At 41.3% G+C, this 25,737-nt stretch overlaps 1 protein-coding gene across 2 annotated transcripts in view; it reads right to left on the reverse strand.

Annotated features, from left to right (window-relative positions):
* GMPR (guanosine monophosphate reductase) overlaps window positions 1-25,737 on the reverse strand; it is a 1,135,646-nt gene that overhangs the window by 1,105,104 nt on the left and 4,805 nt on the right. The window contains exon 1 of one of the 2 annotated variants that reach the window (XM_044065200.1): window positions 24,173-24,332. The exons of the other annotated variant lie outside the window; for it this stretch is intronic. Coding sequence (XP_043921135.1) covers window positions 24,173-24,259 — 87 coding nt within the window. The 5' untranslated portion in view covers window positions 24,260-24,332. Of the gene's footprint in view, window positions 1-24,172; window positions 24,333-25,737 lie in introns of those variants that run through there. 2 annotated transcript variants of the gene reach the window in all.

Below are 25,737 nucleotides of genomic sequence, written 5' to 3' on the forward strand. Positions count from 1 at the left end.
TGCTCTACTCTATTCTTTCAGCATGAACTTTTCACAACATTTCTCGCTTTTCCCTGTTTTAGTTTTAAAAGCTTGGGTCTCTAGCTTCTGCCTCTTATGGTAATCTGACTTCCAAGGTCCCTCCCTCCCATCTTTCATTGCTATTGTCAGGTGTGTAAGCTATTTAAGTACTTTTCCCACCCATTGTTTTCCACAGATCCATAATACTGAATGGCCATCCAGCAAACCAGTATTGTCTTGAGTATACCTCCCTTACTACAAATTGTGTGCTGCTAATTTTCCCAGAGTTCCCATCTCCTTGGCATCCTTGCCACACTCTGAGAAGGTGCTGAATTAGTCTTGCTCCATCCTTAGCACACAAGACATTTATTTTAGAGTTCTGCACTTCAGTTAACTGTATTAGAGTGTTACTCCTCTATTTTTGAGTTATTTGTTGATTTTGCATTGTAAACATTCGTAATATTGTACTGTTTGCTGATTGCTATGACCTGCACTTTTAAGAAGCCCTCCAGCCAGTGTTACTTGTAATTTGCTGCTTTCTATTTGTTGCTGGTACTTAATTGTTGCATTCCTGCAGTTTTGATCCAGTAAGACTACCGTTTTTTGCTTGATTAAGCAAAGAGAAACAAGTTAGCACAGGGACAGCACTACCCCACATTCTTAGGAGTAAATACTCTTGTTATTGCTCTTCACTCCTGCAACAAGTGACCATCCAAATAGCAGGAAAGTTCATGTCCATGGTTTCTGACCCTATCTCCACAGCAACTACGTGGATATGGGTGTCTGAGACAATGTAGCAATTGCCTTATGTTTACTGATAACCATCCCTTCTTCTCAACCAAACTGATAAGGTATGTGATAGACATATTTACACAATGTCACTGGAGACAAAGCTCTCATACAAGCACACATAATACCAACCAGGTTTTCAAAAATGCACACATAACACCCACAAAAAGAAGTTATGTACCTACCATAACGTTCCATGTTAGTTGCCTTCATCTCGCCTTCTTTCTTGCTTGTTGGGATTGGAGCCGATCCTTGGCTCCGACTCGGCCATCTTCTATAGCTCGAGAGCTGTTTACTGGCTCAAGGCTACCCCTTATCCCATGATACCTAGCGCTAGCTACCCAGATCTCATTTGAAATAGCTAACCCCAGCTATAGCTATGGAATGAAACCCCTCCAAAGAGGGGGTTAAAATTACCTGTTATAAACTCTAAGTCAGTAGAGAAAAACAAACCAGAGAACACTCAGCCAGTGAAACTTAAACTCCTCTCGGTCCAATAGGACAGGGGGATGGAGGGGGGGATGCAAGAAAGAAGGCGAGATGAAGACAACTAACATGGAACGTTATGGTAGGTACATAACTTCTTTATGTTAAGTTATTTATCTCGCCTTCGTTTCTTCCTTGTTGGAACAGCGTCCCTAGCACCTATGATCCTGGGCAGCTCATTGGAACAGACTCTTCAGAACAGTGGAACCAAAGTTAGCTCTATTCCTGGAGACCATGTCTAACTTGTAATGAGTAATAAAGGTATGAGGATTTGCCCACATGGCAGTGGCACAGATAGAGTCCATGGGCAACCTAGACTGGAAGGCTACAGAGGTGGCCAAAGCCCTAGTAGAATGACATTTTCAGTTTGGTAGACAACTCTTTGTTTCGTAGTTGATAGATGAAGGTAATAATGTGAGACAACCACCTGGACAGGGTCACTTTGGAAACTGGAAGACCCTGCTTACCCCTAGCATAGGAAAGGAAAAGTTGGTCCGACTTTCTTATATCCTTCGTTCTATGCAGGTAAAAGCACAATTGTCTATGAACATCCAAAAGGTGTAATTTGTATTCTGCCTTGTTGGTATGGTTAGGAAAAAACACAGGAAGGTCTATAGATTGGTTTAGATTATTTTCTGAACAGACTTTCGGAAGGAAGGAGGGATTAGTTCTCAGAGCAACCCTGTCCTTATGAAAAACTAAGTACGGAGGACGAACACTTAGTGCCTGAAGTTCCGAGACATGTCTGGCTGAGGTAATAGCTACCAGGAAGAGAGTTTTCCAAGATAGAAACTTAATGGAGCAGGATGCTGCTGGTTCGAAAGGGGGCATAATCAAGGAGGTTAGTACCAAATTAAGGTCCCAAGGAGGAGGGGGATCTCTGACTGGGGGCCTAAGGAGAGTCATCCCTCTGAGGAAGGCCTTACACAGCTTATGAGACAATGTTTAGATTAGAAAACCCAACATGAAAGTTAGAGATGGCCGGTAATTGAACCCTGATTGTGGCTGAAGCGGACCCAAAATTAAAAAGCTCTGTTAGGAACTCCAAGATTTCGTGAACTGGGGCTGAAAAGGGATCTATGTTCCTAGCCTCTACCCAACAAGAGAAACATTTCCATTTGCTAGCATAAGTCTTCCTAGTAGCGGATTTGTAAGAGGAGACAATAATCTCACGCACAGCCAGGGAGATGCTGGGAAGACTGGCTAGGGTTGGAATTGGATCAACCAAGCTGTGAGCTGGAGTGTTTGGAGGGATCGATGCAGCTCTCCTGACTGATGAATCAGCATATCTGGAATAGGATCCAGGGTCCAGGGCTGCTCGTGGAGGTAACGGTGCAGGAACGGAAACCATATCTGTCGAGGCCAGTAAGGGGCAATGAGGATAATTTTGCAACCCAACGATATAGCTTTCTATATGAGTTTGGGTATAAGAGGGAATGGCGGGAATGCATAAAGAAGTCCCTGAGGCCAATCATGGACTAGAGCGTCTCTGAGAGGGTGATCGGGAAGCGGTAAAAAGGTGAAGTAGTTGCTGCATTTGCTGTTGAAGGGGGTGGCAAACAGATCGCAGCAAGGCTGTCCCCATTTGTGGAAGATCATATCCGAAACTACCTGATTCAGAGACCACTCGTGAGGCATGAGAATAGCTCTGCTGAGCCTGTCTGCTATGACGTTGGACTTCCCAGGGATATGTGTCGCAATCAGAAATCGTTGGGAGGAAATCGCCCACTGCCAGAGTCTGAGTGCTTCTCAACATAGGGGGTAGGACCTGGTTCCGCCCTGCTTGTTGATGTACCACACTACTGACATGTTGTCCGTTTGGATTGCAATGGTCCCGGAAGGGAGGGAGTCCTGAAGTGCTTGCAACGCTAGGAGCACGGCTCTCATCTCCAAGACATTTATGTGCAGATGGTACTCGTGAGGCTGCCAAGTGCCTTGGACTGTCCTGCCCTGATAATGCCCCCCCCCACCCTATCAGTGAGGCATCTGTGGTCACTGTGGCAACCAGGGGAGGCTGGATGAATGGTCTGCCCTGAGACACTTGTAGGGAGACCATCCACCAGGAAAGGTGCCTTTTGCATGTTTCTGTAATTATGATCATGTGAGACATGGGGAGATGTTGAAAGGACCACTGTGTGAAGAGAAGCCACTGAAGGATTCTCATGTGAAAACGGGCCAGAGGTATCAGAAGAATTGCTGCTGCCATAGAACCCAGAGTTTGAAGGACCAACCTGACTTGTACCCTTTTGCATTGCATGAGGATATGAACTTGCTGCCAAATTGTGGCCACCCTGTCTGGCGGTAGCCTTGTGGACATACTTCTTGTATCTAAATCTGCTCCTATACAAGTAATAGATTGACAGGGCAATAAGGCAGATTTTTCAAAATTTATAGTAATGCCTAGCTGGGCACAAATTGTGATTGTATAGTCCCTGGCTTGAAGGAGTTGGTGTCTGGTAGTAGCAGTAAGGAGCCAGTCGTCTAGATAAGGAAACACCTGGAATCTGTGACGCCTCACGTGAGCCGTGACTACTGCCATGCATTTGAACACCCTGGGGGCTGTGGTGAGACCAAAGGGCAGAGCTCTGAACTGGTAATGACTCGCACCCAGCCAGAAGCGAAGGAATCTCCTGGAACGCCTGTCCATTTTGATGTGATAGTACACATCCTGAAGATTTATTGAGCACATCCAATTGTCCTGACCCAAAAAGGGTAGAATGGACTGTAGTGTGACCATCTGAAACCTTGTTCTTTGAACAGACCTGTTTAGTCTGCTGAGATCCAACATTGGTCTCCAGTCTCCTGCCTTTTTTGGTACCAAAAAGAATCTTGAGTAAGTTCCGGATCCGAGTTGGTCTGCCGGTACTTCTTGGATGACTCTTTTTTTCTAGCAGTCTTGAAACTTCTATGACTGCTTGGGCCATCAGATTGGGTGGAACATCTGGAAGGGATGTGCTTGACAGTAAGGGGGGTTGAAAGAAGGGAATCATGTAGCCACTGGATATGATTGAGTGTACCCATTTGTCTCGCGTTAGGTTTTGCCAGGCTTTTGGGTACAGTGAAAGTCTTCCCCCGACTGCCTCCAGAGGCGGGCAGCCGGGCAACCCTTCAGGGATGCTGGAAGGGCTTGTCAGAGAAGGATTCTCTGCTGCCCTGGTTCTGCGGACCCCCTCTGCCCTGAGGGTGGCTTCTGTTGTGATTGTTTCCTCCTCTGCCCCTGGAGGAAAAATCACTACGTGTGTCAGGCGAGGCTCCCTGGGATTTCCGAAACCACATTTTAAAACTCTTCTGACCTTTGGGATATGGTCTGGAAGGAGTGGAAAAATGGACTCCCACGGTAGAGAGAGTCTTGTTTTCCTGTTCACACCTAGTGAGAGTGTCTTTCACCTGTGGTCCAAAAAGAAATGAACCATCAAAGGGAGTGTTGGTGAATGATGCCTTATAAGGTTCCGCAAAATTACAAAGCCGCATCCATGCGTGTCTCCTGAAGGCCACGCCTGTACCTGCAGCTCTACTCGCACCATCAGCTGCATAGGAAATGAGCCTCATGGAGGAGTTAACTACGGAATTAAGGGTCGCCAGCTGAGAGGCCACTTTAGCTTGAGCCCCTTCAGCTGATGGATCCTGGAGGGAATCTCCAAGCTCTTTCAGGAGATCCCTCTGAAGCCTGGTAAAATGGCATAAGTAATTCAGGGGCCTCATAGAAAAGGTCGCTGAAGCAAACATTCGCTTCCGGTATCTATCCATGGTCCTAGACTCCTTGTTAGGAGGATGGACAGAGGAAGAAGTTTCCGCTAACTCCTTTTTAGAGGCTGCTGCTACCACCATGGCATCTATAGGAACACCCTTAGTAAGAAACTGCTTATCAGGGGGTGCAGTGATAAACTTGCCAGGTCTCCTTGGGGTTGGTTCCACTATATACGGGACTGACCAAACCCTTCAAGCCACCACTGACATTAGTGGATCGAAAGGCAGAGACACCCAGGAGGTGGAAGGTCGGGAACCGAACGCATACAGGAATACAGATTCGTCCTCGGTAGGGGCTAGGGCAGTCCAGCTCCCTCTCTGCTTAAGTATTTCTAGGATGTCCAAAAAGGAAACATCTTTAGGGGGTGATCTCGGGGACCCTTCCGATTCATCCAAATCCGTATCCGAAGTGACAGACTCAGGGGAGTCAATGTGCTTCCTCTTGCACTTCCTCTTCTGAGGGGGGTCCTCTGAATGATCAGGGGAGGCCTCGGAAGAAGAGGAAACACCCAATGGGGTGCTCTGGAGCACTGGTTCCCCACTCTTGGAGTCTGGAGGAGGGGCAGAGGTTGACGGAGGCACTACTGGGGACGGAGCCAGTGGGGTCGAAAGTGGAGCTGACTCAGAGGCCAGTACACTCCTCATGACATCGAAGGCATCCCTGCCACAATGCAGAGAGGGCTCCGGTTCTCAGAAAACCGGAATCCTCCTCCACATCGAGGGAGACGGCTCCGAGGCCGATGTAGGAGCCGAGCTCACCTGCGCTGATGCTCCGAGAGAGAAAGGGGTCAGACAAGGTTCCGATGCCACTCGCCCCCTCGGAGCCGACGAGAGAGTCTCGGCGCCCAGATCCCTCGACAGATGGCACCATCGAAGGGATCAGAGCCGACGACGGAACCAAAGGGGAAATCGTTATCGGTGCCGACGGTTCCACAATTCGAACCCCAACAAACTCCGGCTTCGAGCTCAATGGAGTCGGAGGAGGAACATCGATGGAAGTGGACGGAGCCGACACCTGCTGAGGAGGGCTGGACAACATTTTGGCCAGTGACTGTGACTTCAACAACCTGCTGACCACTCTCTCCACGTCGTGATCAGAGAGCCTAGAGGACCGAGAAGAGTGGGAGGATCTGTGACTGCGGTTACTCTGTAACAGGGGAGACCGAGGAGCCGAATGTATAGATTCTAGGGACGGGGACCTCGGCCTCTTGTGGGTCCGTGAAGGCTCCGAAGGTACTGGTGGAGCCGACGGGGAGGCAGTCTCCTTGGTTCCAGCCAGAACCGAAGTAGTAGGTAAGGCTTGGGCCAATGATGGCTCCGAGCTGGGAGCCGACGATTTGGTCGGTTTAGGAGATTTCACTGGCTGAGTCTTGGCCGGTGAATCCTGGGGCTTAAGGAGGCCCTTCAAAATAAGCTTATTTTTGCGCTCCTGCAGAACCCTTGGGCTGAATGCATGGCATACCAAACAAGAGTCCTGCAGGTGCACTGCGCCTAAGCAATAGACGCAAGAATTGTGCCCATCTGTCAGAGACATTTTCTGACAGCATGAGTCACACTTCTTGAATCCAGACAACTTGGATTCTTTAGACATATCCAAGTAGGATACTACACTTACACTGAGAAAAAGGCCAAAGGCCGAATAGCAAAACAGTAAAGGACACTACCACAAAAAAACAAAAACTCGGTATACTACAGGTAGAGATAGTTTTTTTTTTTTTTTTTAAACAAAAAAACTAGGAGGCCTCTAATTTAAACGGTTACTTAGAATAGAAAAGGGTTAAACTAAAACACTACAAGGGATAGAGGGAAAGGGCGGAAGGGGAAGAACTCTCTAATTTAAATGTGTTCTAAAGGAAAACTACAAATACACTAAACAACTAGTTAGCGACTATATTTAAAAGAATAAACTACCAGAAAAACCTTAATCTGACAGGAAAAATAGTGTAATAAAACTTATACGAGCCTGAGCCAGTAACAACGAACCTCGCAGCTGAAGTGGCAAACGAGATCTGGGTAGCTAGCGCTAGGTATCATGGGATAAGGGGTAGCCTCGAGCCAGTAAACAGTTCTCGAGCTATAGAAGATGGCCGAGTCGGAGCCGAGGATCGGCTCCAATCCCAACAAGCAAGAAACGAAGGCGAGACAGGCAACTTAACATCAGACAGTATGAATCAGACACACAGACCCACATATGCAGAGGTTCTTAATGGTAACCTTTCTAAACCTCAAAGACCTCCCAGACATTTGACCTACAAAAGATATCCTCAGCAGCCCCAAAAGTACTCCACCAAAGCACATATAGCCACACCACATGGAACCTAAACTTCAAAGCCCATAAGGCAAGCGACCACATAATCCAATATTTTAGTCACAGTAGACTTCACTGTGAGACATACAGATGTCCCGCTCACCAGCTGAATAAGGAAAAAAATCACTATCAGTTTTCTACCAGGGGCCAGGATCTGCCAGATCACTCATACACTCAGGTCACTGGACCAGAGGTTCAGTTATGACTATGTCCATGTGGGTGTAAATGACCTGAGGCATACCTTTCTGGACTATATGACGAACTACATTATGGAGCTCTTGGACTATGTGTCCCAGGTTGGTATAAGCCTATCTCTGAGCAGCATTCCACCTTTACCAAGGATGATGCCAGAACATGAACAGAAGATGATTGACTTTAATGATTGGCTTAGCTTCTGGTGTCATTCCAAGGTGGAGAGTAATATTTTTAATATGGGAGGATATGGTAGACAGGCCACATTTCTTTGTCAAGGACTGTCTGCACCTGTCTCCTCTGAGCTTTCGAATACTGGCTAAAAGATTGTCCTCTCCCATAGTGCCTATTTTGGGCAATGCCAAACTGACAAACCTTCTGACAGAGCAAAATCAACCAAAAGGAATCTAAAGGTGCAACTGCTCAATGCCATGAGTCTGAACAAGAAACTCCACTCCCTCCTCAGAATATACAGACATCTGTACAGTTACCAAGACATGGTTTAAAGCAGTGGAGAGCATGCCAGGAGTGCAAGGCTACAATATCTTCTACACATTTAGGCCAGCTACATCAGTAAAGAGGTCACCTCAAAGATGATCAAACAGGATGACAAGCTTGAGCTTCTCTAAATCTAAATTACCATTGGCAGGGTCCCATACCATATCTTTGCTATCTATACAGTGGCAGATCCAGGAATTTGCAAAAGGGGTGCACATCCTGGAATGCAGACATCGAGTAACTCTTGAAAGTAGCCAAATGGGGCTTGAGGGGCTGCTCTGACAGCAGATGTGATGTCCAAGCTCTCTCTCTCTCTCTCATATATATATATATATATATATATATATATATATATATATATATATATATATATATATATATGTGTGTGTGTGTGCGCGCATGCGAGTGCCCGCGCACAATTTGCACATCATCGTGTTGTGGCTGTGGTACCAAAAGTAGGTAACTCCTGTCAAGTACATAACATATTTACAAAGATTTACAGACTGTACCAGTTGTCTTAAGGCTGCCTTGAGACATACACTTTGTCACAGATCAGAATCCCACTCCATCTCCGTAGTGGCATAACTTACATACGCATTACAGAGGTTAGCACAAACATTGTGCGATGCATATATTTGACATTCTGCTAAAGGTTAGTGTGACAAAATTTATTTTTACAATATTTTCCATAACTGACAACTACAAATTTTTAGTAGGTACCTCAGCTCTGAATGATACTTTGTGGTGAGCATACAGAAGCAAGGGTAAGACTTGCAAACGTGAAATTTACACAGAACACTACCAGTTTGACTGCAGTTAACACAGTAACAATTCTGCTGACATGAAATGTCTATAAGGCATTGTGAAAATGTCAGTCACTCAAAGAGTTAAGAGACAAGAGAACCAGCACTGTGTGACTTAATGTCAACTTATTGGTTGATAACTACGTGGGGTTGGTCAGTGATGATTAAGGGGTGGAGATGCTGATAATACACAACACAGCTGAAAGTCAGTTAGTAGCTAATTCACTACCAAAACCCAGTTAATATGTGTACTAAGAGGGCTAATTAACAGGCAGTCACTGTAATATGTGTTGCAAGATGAAACAAAAGGTCAGATATTCATGGCAATGTCTTGCAACCCCTGGGGTGCAGAGGCATTGATTCAATAGCATCTGCAGATGCATGAAAATGATCCTATAAAGTGACCTTCTTAGTTCTGCTGCTGGATCTATGGGTCCTACTGGGTGCATGCATAAGCTATTATCTTTTGAAGAAAAAAATTACTATGAAGTGTATCTAGAAAACAAGTGATAGCAAATTCAGAAGAACATATTCAATATCAGGAATTACAATCAAACTTAATTTTTCCTAATGGTGCATACAAGGACTCTTTTTTTTTTTAATGAAGGGGATATTTTCAAGAGCTGTCTCTTTGAAATAAAAATAAAACCCATGACACTGCTACCGCTATAGCATTTAGAAACTATTCTAAGGCAAACTTCCTGTTATTAAGTAACAATCTGACAGAATTTCAAGCTCCCCAAACCCCAAGAACACAGTTGCAGATGTGGAATTGTTCACAGCTACTCTATACAATTGTGTTAATAAATGAATAAAGACTGCTGTGCCTATCGTAAATAAACTCAAAACAAATTCAAAAAACAAGCCATCATGGTGGAATCCAAACATGAATAGGCTGTAAAACATAAGGAAGAAAGTCATAGCAAAAGCAGGAAATACAATGTCTAGCAGGATAAAAAACTCTCTCATTAATTTAACAACTCAGAGAACAAATCAAGTCTATTAAAGCCAATTTTGAGGTAAAAAATAGCCTCCCACACCAAGGACAAACACAAGACTTTCTTTAGCTATGTCCGTAACCTCAAAGGCTGTACTGAACAACGTGCAGAGCTAACTGTGAATGGAGCCACCTACATGGATATAGCAAATCTACTGACCAGCAATTTCAGTTCCAGTTTTACTCCTCCTGGTCACCCCTCAAGAAATATCATCGAACATAACTCCCCCACAACTATTACTAGGGAACAGGCCCTAAACACACTTTCCAATGTCAAGAATACCACATCGATGGACCCCGGGCATGAAACACGATCTATCAGGACCACTGGAGTCACTATTTAACCACAGTCTCCAGTCAGACTTTGTGCTATATGAATCAAGAACTGCAACAGTCATCCTTCTGCATAAGGGCGGGGCTTCTGTGGATCCCAGAAACTACAGACCTATTAGTCTGACTAGTAACATATGCAAAGCTATGAAAATAATTAATAATGACACTGGGAACTTTCAGACACTGGATCCAACTCAGTTTGGTTCTGTCAAGGGAAGATCATGCCTACTCAGTCTGGTAGACTTCTTGAAGAAGGTCACCAAGGCAATGAACACAGGCAAAACAGTGCACACTGCCTACCTTGAGCTGTACAGGGCATTTGATGCAATACCCCACTCCAGCATTGTAAACAAACTCATAGAATTAGACATAAACTCCTATGTCACACACTGGATTGTCAGCTGGCTATCAGACAGGACTCAGGAAATTAAGATAAGGGAGTCCACCCTAACAAAGAGTCTGGTAACTACCAGCATCTTTCAGGGCTCAGTGTTAGGTCACCTCCTTTTTGGCATCTAGTTCTTGGAAGTTGAGGGCAACGTTTAGGGCCTCACACACTGGATTGTCAGCTGGCTATCAGACAGGACTCAGGAAATTAAGATAAGGGAGTCCACCCTAACAAAGAGTCTGGTAACTACCAGCATCTTTCAGGGCTCAGTGTTAGGTCACCTCCTTTTTGGCATCTAGTTCTTGGAAGTTGAGGGCAACGTTTAGGGCCTCTGGCTGACCAAGTTTGCAGTTACTGAGAGCAGTCAATGAATACCCCCAAGAGTGTAACATCCTCCAATATCATCTAGAAAGGCCTAATACAGATAAATAACTGATGCCATACGCATGGCTTAAAATTCAATGCCAAGAAATGCATAATAGTACCATTGGGGAAGTCAGCTACCCCAGAAAACTACCTCACTGGTAACACACCCCTAACAGTAAACCCAACAGTCAGGTATTTGGCCACGTATGTAAACAGTAACCTGACTTTCAAGCAACACTTGTCTAATGTAGTAAGGAATTCATTCTGTGTTTATAAGCAAGGGTATGGCATCTAGAACCAAAGAAGTAACTATTCCACTGTACTCAGCCCTCATCAGACTCATCACAAGTACAATGCCCTCCCTTCACTATATACTGGACCAGGCACATTCAACAACTAGAACACTCACAGAGGTTACTCACAAAAAGAATACAGGGTGTTAACAACATGTCCTATGTGGATCTCCTCAAGCCTCTATTCCTATATACCCCTTCCCTGGAACAGGCTTCCCATCCATGTGAAGCAAAGTTCTTCCATGACCCTATTCAAGCATAAACTGGAACAGTGGATGGGAAATTTACCCCTGGTCTGTCATCTATGTCTCCCATGGACAGAGGCAAACTGTGAATATTTGACTATGCAGGCCCTAGCTTACACATACCCCTAAAAATTATTTCTAAGGCACCAAACCTGCTGGATACATTTAGGATGCATGGCTTGGCTTAAAAAGGCCCTTGTGGTTGTTGGCCTAGTATATACCTATGAACCTATGAAGGATTTTTTTTGTGACGGGCAAATATTTGGTTTATTAATGAGGTTGTATACGGTACGTAATTGGTATATGTGACGTGCTGTGACAGTTCTAACCAGTCTATTTTTTTTTTTTTACGAGATTCATGGTGGTGGTTTCTATTACCATCATTCATAGCAAATTTAGTGACTTTGTTCTAGTATGCTTCTGATTTGGATTTCTGAGAAGCCTCTAGCATTGGAGGAGATATTATGATGCAGTGGTCTTCCTGGCAAAGGTTGGGAGGTAATGGTTTACCGTATGCAGGAGTCCAATTTTTTATGTTAAGCTTTTTTTTGACAGCCGTACTTGCTGGACCTATTTAAGGCTATTGCCAATGTTGACACCAAGTAATTTTGTGTGAGGTACAATTTCTACTTGAGGTAATTGGCAGATGTGATTGTGAAATCATGATTTTTGTTGACACTTCTTTTGGTGAGAGCAGCATTAGCTTAGTTTTCTTTGGCTTTAGTAGTAAGTTTGAGTTGGAAAGCCAGGATTCTTGGGTGAGTTCTTGTAGTTTATTTATGGTGGGGGAGTAGCAGAGGGTAGAGTCATCTGCATACTGTACTATGGAAGCATGTATGGTTGCAGTATGAAGATTCTTTATAAAAATATTAAACAGTAGTGGGTCAAATAATGAACCTTGGTTAACACTGACAGAGACTGGTAGAAATAATGAGAATTCCAGTTGCCATTTTACAGCCTGTTGTCTATTGCAAATACATTTGTTTAGCCAGGATAGGGATGATACAGAAAGACCAAAGGATGATATTTCAGTTAGTACTTTTGGCAAACAACAATGTCCAAAGCATTTGACAGATCCAGAAATATACAGGATACTACGTTACCACTGTTTCTATGAACATTAATATTGTTGATGAAGTTGAGGAAGTGGTACTATGGTTGGGGCGGAAACCATGTTGCGTCGGTGTGAGGAGATTACTGTTTATGACGTGTTGCAGAAGCTCAGTATGAATGCCTTTTTGAATAATTTTTGATAAAGCAGGCAGTGTAGCAATAGACAGTAATTGGGTAGATCTTTGGATTTTCCACCTTTGTTAAAGGGACCAATATATGATTTCTTCCAGTGGGCAGGGACATAGCTTTCTTTAATACAGAGTTTATCAGGAAAGAAACTAAGTAGGTGATTGCATCAGTCATCTTGATATATTCAGGTGTTAGACCGTCGCCAACTAGTGTGGTGGGCTTTAACTTATGGAGCTGTTTTCTAATGACAGAGGTAAGGACTTGTTGGAGAGTAAAAGTAGGTAGCTGGCTATGCGCATGACTGGTAATGTTGATGGGAATGGTCAGTGTCTTCGATGAGGGAGAGAACTTTTTCAGGAGTTAAACTGTCTGGAAATAGAGTCAGTTTGATTAGTGGTTATAGCTGCTGGGCTGACAATGCCCAAAATACTCTGTTTTTTTTTTCATTTGTGTGGTTTATGTTAGTGTTCATAGGTTCATAGGTAAGTACTAGGCTATCTGCCCGAGGGCATCTATAAGCCTAGCCAAAATGTGTTGGATTTCGCCACCCCCTTAGATTAGTTCCCTGTGCCTCGGTCCAGCAGAGCCATTAGTTCCCTGTGCCTCTGTCCAGCAGAGCCACTGCAGTGATCCCCAGGGTAAATTTTCTGTTTCCCATCCACTCGTCAAGGTTTCTCTTGAAGAGTGTTAGTGAGGGGCTCTGCCTAATGTAGATTGGAATCCTGTTCCAAAGCATGGGGAGTCTCTGGAACAGGAATCTATCCCTCCAGCACATCCTATTTATCATTGTGGTGAGGTTTAGATCCCTAGAGCGTGTGGCTCTTGGGGATTTGTTTTTTTTTAGGTGGAGCATGTCCATCAATTCTGGGTTGGACATCGCCTTGTATGTCAGGCAGAGATCACCTCTGAGTAACCAGTATGCAACCAAGTACAACATTTATATATTATAACATTTTGTCTAACACTATTAAGTATATTGAGCAGTTTCTTAGCTGTTTGTAATTTTGTATGTTTTGATTATTTTTTTCATTTGTCCATTTATTCCAAGTTTTGTCCTTTAAAAGCACAACATGCTTTGTGTCTTCAGTTAATAATGGTGCTGCTGTTGATTTTATACATTTATTACAAAGGAGGGCTAGGGAGTTTATAGAGTATTAAGAAAAATAGAATTGGATTTGGAGACTGCGTCAGCAATGGGTAGGATTTTAGGATGCTTCAGTTATATAGATTTAGGTTGGAGGCAACGGTTTCTTTATGGAAGGTGGTGGACTTGTGGACTTGGTTGTAGTGAAGTTGTTTGAGGATATTGTGGGGTTGTTTCAAGGCAAATGCTGAGAGATTGTCGCTGAAGGTTTCAAGTAGACAGCCTGAGCAAGCTACATTATTTGCTAAATTTGACAAAATCCATCCAAGAAAGAACAGTTTTGTAAGTTAAACTTACCATAACAGTACATGTTTGAATGATCACTGCTACAGTAGCCTTAGCTATCTGGAAAATATCCTGGCAAAGAGATAACAGATGGCCAGCTTTCACAGCTTCAGGGCACCTTTTGTGCACCAAAAATGTCAGGCAGCTTGAGCTAAGATGACTAAAATACAAGTCTGGGAATGAAAACCTTCACAGCTTTCCTGCTAAATGACAGAGAGAGAGAGAGGTGAAAGGACAATGCTAGGAACAAAACACTCTGACATAATAGCGCACAAAAAGAAGGAGGGTGGAGGGAAGGAGTGGTTACTGCAGCAGTGATTATTCGAACATCTACTGGTATGGAAAGTTTAACTTACACAATAGCACTATGGTCATCATATTGATCACTGCAGGAGTAGCCTTAGATATATGGGTAGATTACCTTAGATAAATACATTTCGAAGGTGGAAGAAAAGAGCCCAGGACCTCCCAGAGTGTGGTCCTAGCAAAGCTTAACCTGGACCTAGAGACGGAATCATGTTTATAGTGTTTTGTAAAAGTACATACAAATGACTATGTAAGCAGCTTCTAAAACACTTGTAAAATCCAACCCTTTCCAAAACGCCATACATAAAGCCAAGGTCCTTGTGAGCCTGCCTTCAGTAATTTTGTTATGGTGAGCAAAACAAAAGGTAACAGCCTTAGACAACCATTTGGAACTAGTCTGTTTTGACACAGGTTTTCCCTTCTTACTTTCACAAATAATGAAAAATATTTAGTTATGTCAAGACAGTGCCCGAGTTGTCTGTGGACATCCAAGGTACGGCATATCCTTTATCCCTCATTTTTACATTCAGGAAAGAAAATGAGGAGATGTATAGTTTGGCTTAAAGAAAACTCAGATACAACTTTAGACATAAAAGAAAGATTACTTCTCAAATAAACCATGTTCCTATGGAAAATGAGATAGGGTTGACTCACCATAAGAGCTTGCAACTCAGATACTATCGCTCGTCTAGTCAGGATGTAATAGACTTTGTAGGTTTTGTTCAAGCAGCTTTATTATGTACAAACACATCAGGATTAAGGCTTAATAACTTTAACTTAGGTAAACTTATACACAAACTAGTATTACACTCATGCATGCTCACTCTCTGGGTGCCCTCTCAAAATGGCACTGAAGCTAGCCCGTGTTTGCTATTTATATGCACGTTCAGTCCTTGAAACACTTCTTAAAGATACAGCACACACACACTGTTGTACATCCTCCCTCTTTGAGAAATAGGTTATGCAATATTGACAATATCAGTTGACATTCAATTAGTACAAATAATTCTTTGTCATGCAATTATACAGAGCTAGATACACACATATATATACAATCGCTTCCTGGCCGCTGTGTATTTCACACTAAGTCCAGAAATATGACCAAAACATGTGACAAAAATTTAGAATCAAATTTAGCAATTGGGACTGTCTCTGTTGAATGTTCAACCTTAGGAATATCAGGAACATCATCAGGAATGGAAGAAGGAGTTAAGACACATTTTGCAATAGGAGCATTGTCTGGATTGCTCTGAGAGCCAGAGTCTTTATCATAGAAACAATGTTGCAATATCGATTCTGGTACAGGAAGAAGATGTCTGCAATTTCCCTGTACTCCACACCCTCATATTCTACAAAGTAGGATCTCGGCTCGGTACATTTACCTGTTACTTGACCAATCCGGTCGAAACCTTTCGCCATTTGTATCCTCACTGTCTCTCCTTCTTTCAACGGACAAAGAAATCTGCTCAATTTATCATAGCTGGACTTCTGAAAAGAATGCTTCTGAATAATTTGGCTCTAATGGTTCTGTTGTTCTTAGATTTAGGCCTCAACAAACTGGAACTAATAGGCAATGTTGTTCTGGTTTGCCTGGACAGAAGTCTCTGAGCAGGCAAGCCAAGTATATTGTCATGGGGTATGTTTCTGAGACTGTAGTAAATTCAAAAAGCTATCAGTATTGTCACGCCTTGACCTTTCAAATAATTGCTTTGCACTCTGTATTGCACGTTCAGCTAGTCTATTTGACTGTGAATATTCTGGGCTACTAGTAACATGTACAAAGTCCCATTCTCTTGCAAATTTCTGAAACAACTGACTGGTAAATTGGGTACCATTGTCAGAAATAACTTTGTGTGGACTACCATGGACTGAGAAATGACATTTCAGCTTAGTGATAACATCAGTGGACGTTAGGTTAGGTAGTAAATCAATCTCAAACCAGTTTGAATAAGAATCTACCAATACTAAGTAATGCTGAGTATTCCACTCAAATATATCAGTGGCTACTGTTGACCAAGGTAGTCCAGGGACTTGACTTAGCTGAAGTGGTTGCCTTTGCAAATGTGATTTAATACTATTGCGTACTGAACAAGAAGAAAGTACTTTATCAATGTAATTTACTAGAGAAGGCCAAAATACTAGTTCTCTCGCCCTTCTTTTGGTAGATTCAGAACCTGGGTGACCACAATGCAAAATCTGGATATATTCAGGTTGTAAGGAAGCAGGGACAACAATTTTTAGGACCTTTGAAAATAATGCCATCCTCTATCAACATCTCATTTCTGTAAGGAAAATAAGTTTGCACTTCAGGTGGTACACTAGATTGCTTTGACAGCCATCCAACATTAATGTACTGGTTCAGCTGTTGCAAAATTGGATCAGTCTTTGTATGATCTCTCAGCTCATCAAGTCTTGTGATAGAAAAATTACACACTTCCATTAAGTCAAAGTCAAAATTATCTGCATCAAGCTGGTCCATTGTATTTCTGGGCGATCTGGATGAGGTATCAGCCAGATAAAGAGTTTGCCTTTTGTACAGACCATTTTGAAGATGTACATTTGCAATTCGCACATCATTCTTTGTAATCTCGTTGGAGCTGAATGCATAGCATGCTTCTTTAGAATAGTAACTAGAGGTCAGTGATCAGTTTCAATCTGAATAGCTCGACCATAGAAAGAATCATGAAACTCTGAACATGCAAATACTATTGCCAAAAGTTCTTTCTCAAGCTGAGCATACTGCATTTCAGTTTGGGTAAGGGTTCTAGGTGCATAGGCTACTGGTCTGCCTTCTTGAAGAATAACTGTGCCAAGACCAAAGTTTGAAGCATCACAGGAAAGAGTTATTGGTTACAGGCCCATAGTATCTTAATGTAGGTGGGGTGGCAATTTTCCAGTAAAGGTCTTCAAATGCTCTTTGGTGCTGTTCCAGCCAAGACCATGTTACATTTTTGCACATCAACTCTCTTAAAGGTGCTGTCAACTCACTGCAATCTGGTATAAACTTGCCTAAATAGTTGACCATGCCAAGAAATCGCTGTAGAGCTTAAACATTATCAGTTGCTGGCATCTCAAGAATAACTGCTTGCCTGAATGGGTCTGGTCTCAAGCCACTGCTGGTAAATAAATGACCTACATATGCAACTTCTGCTAGTCTAAATTTGCACTTTAGAGGCTTCAGCTTTAAGATCACTTCACGTGCTCTTTCTAGAACTCTCTTTAAGGTTTCTGTCATGTTCTGCTTCACCATTGCCTCCAACCAATAAATCATCTACTATTATGGCACAAGGATAACCTGAAAAAATTTGCTCCATTTCATGCTGAAATACATCAGTTGCAGAATTTATTTCAAATGGTATCCTTAGGAATCTGTATCTGCAAAACGGGCTACTGAAGGTAGTCAGTAATGAGGATATGAGAACAAAAATCACTTGCCAAAATGAACTTTTTGTATCCAAGACAGAAAAAAAAGTGGCATTCGGTATTAGGGCTGCGACTTCTTTGACTGTACGCATTGGATGATGTGGTCTCTTTAATGCATTGTTCAAATCTCTTGGGTCAATACATATTCTGATTTTGTCTGAGCCTTTCTTGTGGCCTGCTACCATGGACGACGCCCATTCAGTTGGTTCTGCGACTGGACAAATTACATTTTGCTGCATCATTTTATCCATCTGAGCTTTAACTTTATTCTGCATAGCTATCGTAACTTTTCTTGCTAGTCTGACCACTGGACTGACCTTTGAGTCTAACTTTATAAACTCCACAACTGGAAGTTTGCCCAAGTTGCCATCAAAAACATCAGCATACTCTGAGAAAATAGCTTCAGTAAAATTGGAACTAGGATATGTGCTTACATGATGAACTTCTTTGATAAAACAAAGCAAATTCATTCTCAAATTGTCTCTGAGACCCACTAATGACTGCAGAGGTATCCAGACTATATAGAATAACAAAGCTGTAACAGTTCCTAGGCAAATAACATGAAAGCACTACTGAGCCTTCGGTCTGAATTTCTTCACCTCTATAAGCAACAAGTTTCACATTGCTAGCCACATTGAGTTGTTCACCAGCTCTTACTGTAGCAAATGTGCCTGCTGACATGACATTACACTTTGAACCAGTGACTACTTTGAGCTTGGTGGATTTACCATTGATCTGGACAGTACAAAATACTTCGTTCTTTGCCAGCAAATTCACTGCATTAACCTTTTCACCAATTACTGATACACCATCTACATAGAAAGTAGAATTGCAGCTCTCTATATGATCAACTTGCTTTGTTGAGTGACCCTTCTGTATAACTGTGTGAGGTTTACTTGATTTGCACAACTTTTGAAAATGGTTTAATTTTTTACACTTGTGGCATTGCTGACAAAATGCTAAGCATTTTTCTCTTTTAGACTCATGATTGACACGACAATTGCGACAATTAACTATTAAACTAGATTTAAGTTTTGCTGGTGCATGCTTATAATGCACTGAGCATGCTCCTTTCATAGAACTTGATGGAAAACTCTGTGGTTTCCCTGGAAAACCCACAGAGGCTGTGGTTGACATCTGCTTAAGCCTGCTTCTGTTTGCCACATGTTGCATGCTGTCTACATTTGCTCTGGAGCCTGCCAAAACCATGCTCTTATCACTTGCAAGTGTATTTGTGTGCCTTTCTGTATCTTCATGGATTTGACAAATCTCAATAGTTTGCTCAGCATTAAATCACTGTTATGAAGCAAAATCTTTCTCACAGCAGGACTATTAATACCACATACAAGCTGGTCCTTTATCAATTCATCTTTTAAGTCACCAAACCGACACATTTTAGCTTTGTTCCTCAGGTCAGTAATATAAGCTGCAAAGGTTTCCCCTGGTTTCTGATTTCTTGTGTAAAACAAATACCTCTCTAATGTAATATTTGTCTGGGGGTTACACATTTCTCTGAATTTGAGCTTCAAACACTTGGGGTTTCCCCATGATTCAGCCTGTACAATAATATGGCGTTTTTTATCTTCTCCCTCATATACTGCTGGTACATACACAAATGAACGCTCTCTTTCAGTGGCCTCTGACCCAGATAGTTTTAACAAAATGAATGCCTTGGTGCATGCATCTTTGACAGAATAAGCTGCCTGTATAAAAATATTGTACTCTTGCTCAAATATTCTCCATTTCTCTGCAATATTCTGATCAAATACAATTGGCGAGGACTTTCAAAATCGGTCTGCCATATTAACACATAGCAGTGAAGGATTTTGCAAATATGCACGAACACACACACATATACATATGCCAGAAATTTATGCCAGCATTCGTAACTATGCCCAATAGCACAAGCCTCTGAATAACTGAACTGTGCAAAAGAAATCTCTTGGGCACTGTAATACTCTTGAAATTACTGTACTGCAAGAAATCACCTCTTATCAATATAAGAAACATTTCAAAATAACTGCACTGTGTAAATTAAATGGGCAGAAGAAGCTCAGAGTAAGAAACATTTTGAAAGTAACTGTACTTTGTGAATAAACAGTACACTGCACACTGAAACATCTCCAAAATGGCGGTACTTTGCTAGATAATTTACAGTGCAAGAAACACTCTGTAATGGCGGCACTTTGCAAATAGACACACCCAGCACAAGAAACTTTTCAAAACGGCAGTACTTTGACTATACTTCATGAAATAGCTGCACTTTGCACACAAATAAACTCTTCGGAATACATGCACAGTAATAAGAACATAGTGTAAGCCCTTTTACACACTTTGAGACACTTCGAATAACTCTAGTTATGCCTGAAATACAGTATGAAGTAGTACTTAGGCCAAAACACAACACTTTGCCAAAAAACATACATTTGCCTTGCTTTATTTAAGCTTAATGTGCCCTTTTTGCCCTTATATTCGTTTTGCTTGTTTAATCTCTTTTCATGCCCGTTATACTTTTGTTGTTCACGTTTTACTCTAAACATGCCCGTTTTGCTTTTCCAAGGTAATTCCAAACCCCTTATATGCTTTTCTGATGCTCGTTTTATCAAATCTCTTAATTTTAAACATTTTGTTTAATCAACAAACCTTTTGCGCCCCTCGTTGTTTAATAATGCTGTTTCTGCTCTTGTAATGCTCTGTTTTATCTTATTTATAAAATAAATTGTTTGTGCAGGTTTTCATTACTTTTGGTTCTTTTCTGGCCCTTTTTCGTACTTGTTTCTCTTAGTTTACCTTCACTGTTAACTCTGAACCTCATAGCTCTGGAAAACAGTCTCTGGAATCCGGGTTCTGACACCATGTTGCTCATCTATTCAGGATGTAATAGATGAGACTTTGTGGGTTCTGTTCAAGCAGCTTTATTATATACAAATAACTTTAACATAGGTAAAGTTATATACAAACTAGCTATTACACTCATACATGCTCACTCTCTGGCTGCACTCTCAAAATGGCACTTCAGCTAGCACATGCTTGCTAATTATATGCACGTTCAATCCTTGAAACACTTCTTAAAGATACAGCACACACACTCTGTTGTACAGATACCCTTCTTGCAGGAATTAAAACCCTATCATCCAGGCAGTCAATTGAAATTGATAGATGTTGGGGTGTATCAAACACCTCTGTTTTTTTGTGAGTACAGCTTGTCTGTGAGGAGGCTTGTAGTAACTGCCCCTGGCCAATTCAAAAGAAGGAAGAACCACTGTTGTCTGGGCCATAAGACAGTCACCACAATGATCTTAGGGGATGCCTTTTGAATCTTCAGAAGTACCATGGATGTTAGTGGAAAGGATGAAAAAGCATGCAGGAACATTCTTTTCCAAGCAAAAAAAAAAGGGCATCTGTCTTCCAGACCTCCTTGCACTGAGACCTGATAACTGAAATCATCGTTCAGTAGCTGATATATCACTGTGGTTACTGCCTAATAGACTAATTTACCCAAGTAATGCTTGACTTATGGGTTTACAAGGGACACAACGATCAGTCTATCAATGAGCATGCATGTTTTTCTGTACTATTTAGATTTAACTAGATTTCAAAAAATAAAAGAGATTATATGCAGCAATTCCCATCTTCAGAAAAGGTCAGAATGTTACGCAACTGCCATAACATTCTGACAGCTACATAAAAACAGCCACTCGCTCCAGTATTTACCATTATTGCCAGTTCCCCAGAACAGGACTGCACTTCATATGTTCTATATGACATATTCTGAACTTCAAGACAGCGTCACCATAAAGAAACAAAAACAATCCATTTTTCAGTGACTGATGACACTATATATGTTACAACTTTATTTTAAATTCAGCAAACTGAGATTTATTAGAAGAATGACTGGCCAGTTGTGATCAGCTGTGATCTAAACACTTCTGGTTCAAAAGGTGATCATATCACAGGATCATAATGACAGTGTTAAAACTAAATTAGGTTTCTTAGACAAAAGTGCAATGTAGGCAAAACATTAAATAAATCTTTCTACTATGGAGCACCTTCTGCTAGAAAACACCTGTTAAAATATAAACTATAGGAAGAAAAACAATGTGGTTCTTCATAGCATCTCAGTGTAGTGTGCTCAGTGCATGGTGAAGTTCTGTTCCAAGCCATGATTAGAACAGGTGTATTGCATATGGTGGAATGAGAGTAGGGGACAGTGAATTTTTTGGAGCATGTTATACATTGTTCAGTGCATTCTAAAAAAACTGGTCATTGCAATCATGGGGAACAACTTTCTAATGTGAAAAACACTGGGAAGTGTGACCTGCTTCCTACTTAAAGTGAGAGCTTCCTATGTTTAAAAGCACTAACTTTCAAGAATACTGTAGTTGCTCTACAGTATACTATAAATGGTGATTGGAGCACCTTATATAACCCAAGTTATTTTCTTACCTCAGGGCAATGATTCATGAAACAACCTCCTTTCATTTCTGAGACCAGCACAAACTGGAATACCAGTGCAGAACTTAACTTGGTTTTCCAGTTGGTGGACTACTACTCCATATATTTCTACAGAAGCACTGCAAAATTGTTGATCCACTGCATGGAATTTATCAATACTCCAGAGGAGGAGGAAATTGTTTGTTTCCTTGAAAATTCTTTCTGGAAACCACGACATCTGTGTATGCTCATTCTTGTGTTATCACATAACACTGTACACTGCTACAAATGCACAGACAAGAAGCAATCATATCCCAAGGTCCTCTGAAATTCCACAGAAGGTTAATCTTTCTTGCGTTTGATGACTTATGCAGTCTGTTTTACTTTGTCATTTTATTATACTCACAGCAGCAAGTTAAATCAATCATACGGAAGCTTCCCTAATAACATCACATTGCATGGTGCAGCACTTAAACACAATGCTGACTGAGCAGCCTGTTGCAACACCTACCAACTCCTCCCAAAAAAGGCCCTCTGATTTCTACAAATAAAACAACAAACCACTCCTATCCAGTCTTCCTTTTTCTTGGAAATAATAAAAACAGAAACAAATTCCAAATTTGTTGTTCTGCAACTTTTAAATTAAAACAAAAAAATGGCAAATTTAGACAATTGATTTAAGATCTTGTATGCATAACGCATGTAAAGATCTGGCTCTAAACAGACAATAAAACATTTCTTAGTTATAAAGGGCAACAAATGTGAATTAACACACAGCTACCAGATAACTCAGCTGCAAAGTCAAGCCCAATTATTTTTACAACAGAATGTGCAGACAACAGAACATCTTTTACATATCTGACAGAATTCACTCCAGCAAATGGTGTGTGATTATCCTGACAAAGGTAATTGCCTTCCTAGCATTATTCTGTTGCTGACTTCGAGATCATGAGATTAAATTAAAGGTATGTGTTGTGGAGTAACAGTCACTAGCCAACAGCATCAGAGTCTTACTGGCATGACCAGGAAATAATATATTCTGCTCCTTAATTAACCTCTAGTGCAAGTGGTCTATAGTACAAAAGTGCTGCTTTAAAACCAAAACTCAACACAGTTTGCCTTGCATATCTTTGTGTCATGTTTACATAAATGAAATCCTGTAATCCCTCCCTGAAGACTGACTCCCCTAACACTTTATGTGGAAAAAGACTGTTTTCTTTTCAAGTTTAAAGAACGGTTTCAAGTACATATCAATGATAAAGTAGTATACGAGGGTCCATTGCATCTGTCTTTGGGAATTCTGTCCCTCTTAAAGTGTATGGCTCTTTGAACAGTGACGCTAATAATACTAATTACATTCAGCTTTATACGTGAATTACATGCATTACTTCTAACACAGTTTACTAACATGCTGCACTTCTATTTCAGTGCCTCTTCTGTCAGGGTATCATATCCACCTTGAACGGGCTGAATGTTCTATGGATGACTTCTAAGCATGCTTCTTCCAAAGTCGTCTAAGGTTACCAAGAATGTGTTACACACCGCAGGCAAAACAAGTGCATTTTAAAGGCATATATAAACAAACTACACTTGTTTTCCAGTTAGAATTAAACGCATTAGAACAATTCGATTATAAAAGGTGTCTGCAGGTTAGGAATAAGCAGTTGCTAGGCAAAGTTAAAGCACAGAGTAACAAACAGTGTAAATGGTTCAAAAAGTAATCACACTAATATTTTACTTGTTGAAACACTGATATATTTTTACAAAAAACACAACAAAAATCTACGAAAAAAAATTCCATCATGTTTTAAAACATTCACATAAAGGTCCAGAGTGGCCTCTGATGCGGTACTGAAAAAAATCAATTGGACAAGCATTAAATTAGGACTATACCTCTGATCTGCTTTTTAAGCTGCTTCTCTTAGGTCTGAAAAGGACATCTTTAAAGTCTAGTTTTATGTCTTCTTCCACCCTTGGCATGTTGGTGATCAATACTACTTTAATGGCAAGGTTATTTGGTGGTGCTCCAGCTGGTATTCTTCAGATGTTGCTGTTTTAATGTTATACCCTGCAAATAAAAATGGGCTTAATGTGCCCTTTTTGCCCTTATTATATTCGTTTTGCTTGTTTAATCTCTTTTCATGCCCATTATACTTTTCTTGTTCTCGTTTTACGCTAAACATGCCCGTTTTGCTTTTCCGAGGTAATTCCAAACCCCTTATATGCTTTTCTGATACTCGTTTTATCAAATCTCTTAATTTTAAACATTTTGTTTAAATCAACAAACCTTTTGCGCCTCTCGTTGTTTAATAATGCTGTTTGTGCTCTTGTAATGCTCTGTTTTATCTTTTTTATAAAATAAACTGTTTGTGCAGGTTTTCATTACTTTTGCTTCTTTTCTGGCCCTTTTTCATGCTCGTTTCTCTTAGTTTACCTTCACTGTTAACTCTGAACCTCATAGCTCTGGAAAGCAGTCTCTGGAATCCAGGTTCTGACACCATGTTGCTCGTCTATTAAGGATGCAATAGATGAGACTTTGTGGGTTCTGTTCAAGCAGCTTTATTATATACAAACATATCAGGACTGAGGCTCAATAACTTTAACATAGGTAAACTTATATACAAACTAGCTATTACACTCATACATGCTCATTCTCTGGCTGCACTCTCAAAATGGCACTGCAGCAAGCGTGTGCTTGCTATTTATATGCACATTCAATCCTTGAAACACTTCTTAAAGATACAGCACACACACTCTGTTGTACAGATACCCTTCTTGGAGAGGTCAGAGCAATCAGCAAAATGGTTTTCCATGTTACGAACCTCAAGTTAGCTAGTTGCTGGTTCAAATGGAACAGGTTTCTGCTTCTCTAACACAAAATTAAGATCTCAAGGAGGGGCCACTGTTTTTTTTGAAGGCCCATTATGCAAAACCCTTTTCAAGAACATTTTGACATAAGACTGCATTGAAAGAGGATAATCCCTGGGCAGACATTCTGAAATTATCGATAAATTAACCTTGACAGAAGAATAAGAAAGGCCATAGGATAGTATGTAATACAAATACTGTAGAATGACAACCAGTCCTGAATGGGTGTTGGTTATGTTCTTGGTACCAACTAGAAAATCTTTTCCATTTGCTAATATATGATTTTCCAGTAGCAGGTTTCTTGCCTCCATTAGTACTTGCTGTATGTCTCAGTAAACAGGTGCCTAAAAGGAATTAAAACCCTATCATCCAGGCAGTCAATTGAAATTGATAGATGTTGGGGTGTATCAAACACCCCTGTTTTTTTGTGAGTACAGCCAGTCTGTGAGGAGGCTTGTAGCAACTGCCTCTGGCCAATTCCAAAAGAAGGATGAAGCACTGTTGCCTGGGCCATAAGACAGTCACCACAATGATCTTAGTGGATGCCTTTTGAATCTTCAGAAGTACCCTGGATGTTAGTGGAAAGGATA

This window comes from Protopterus annectens, chromosome 3.part0, assembly GCF_019279795.1.
Source record: "Protopterus annectens isolate FY-2018-M chromosome 3.part0, PAN1.0, whole genome shotgun sequence".
Lineage (NCBI taxonomy): Eukaryota > Metazoa > Chordata > Ceratodontiformes > Protopteridae > Protopterus > Protopterus annectens.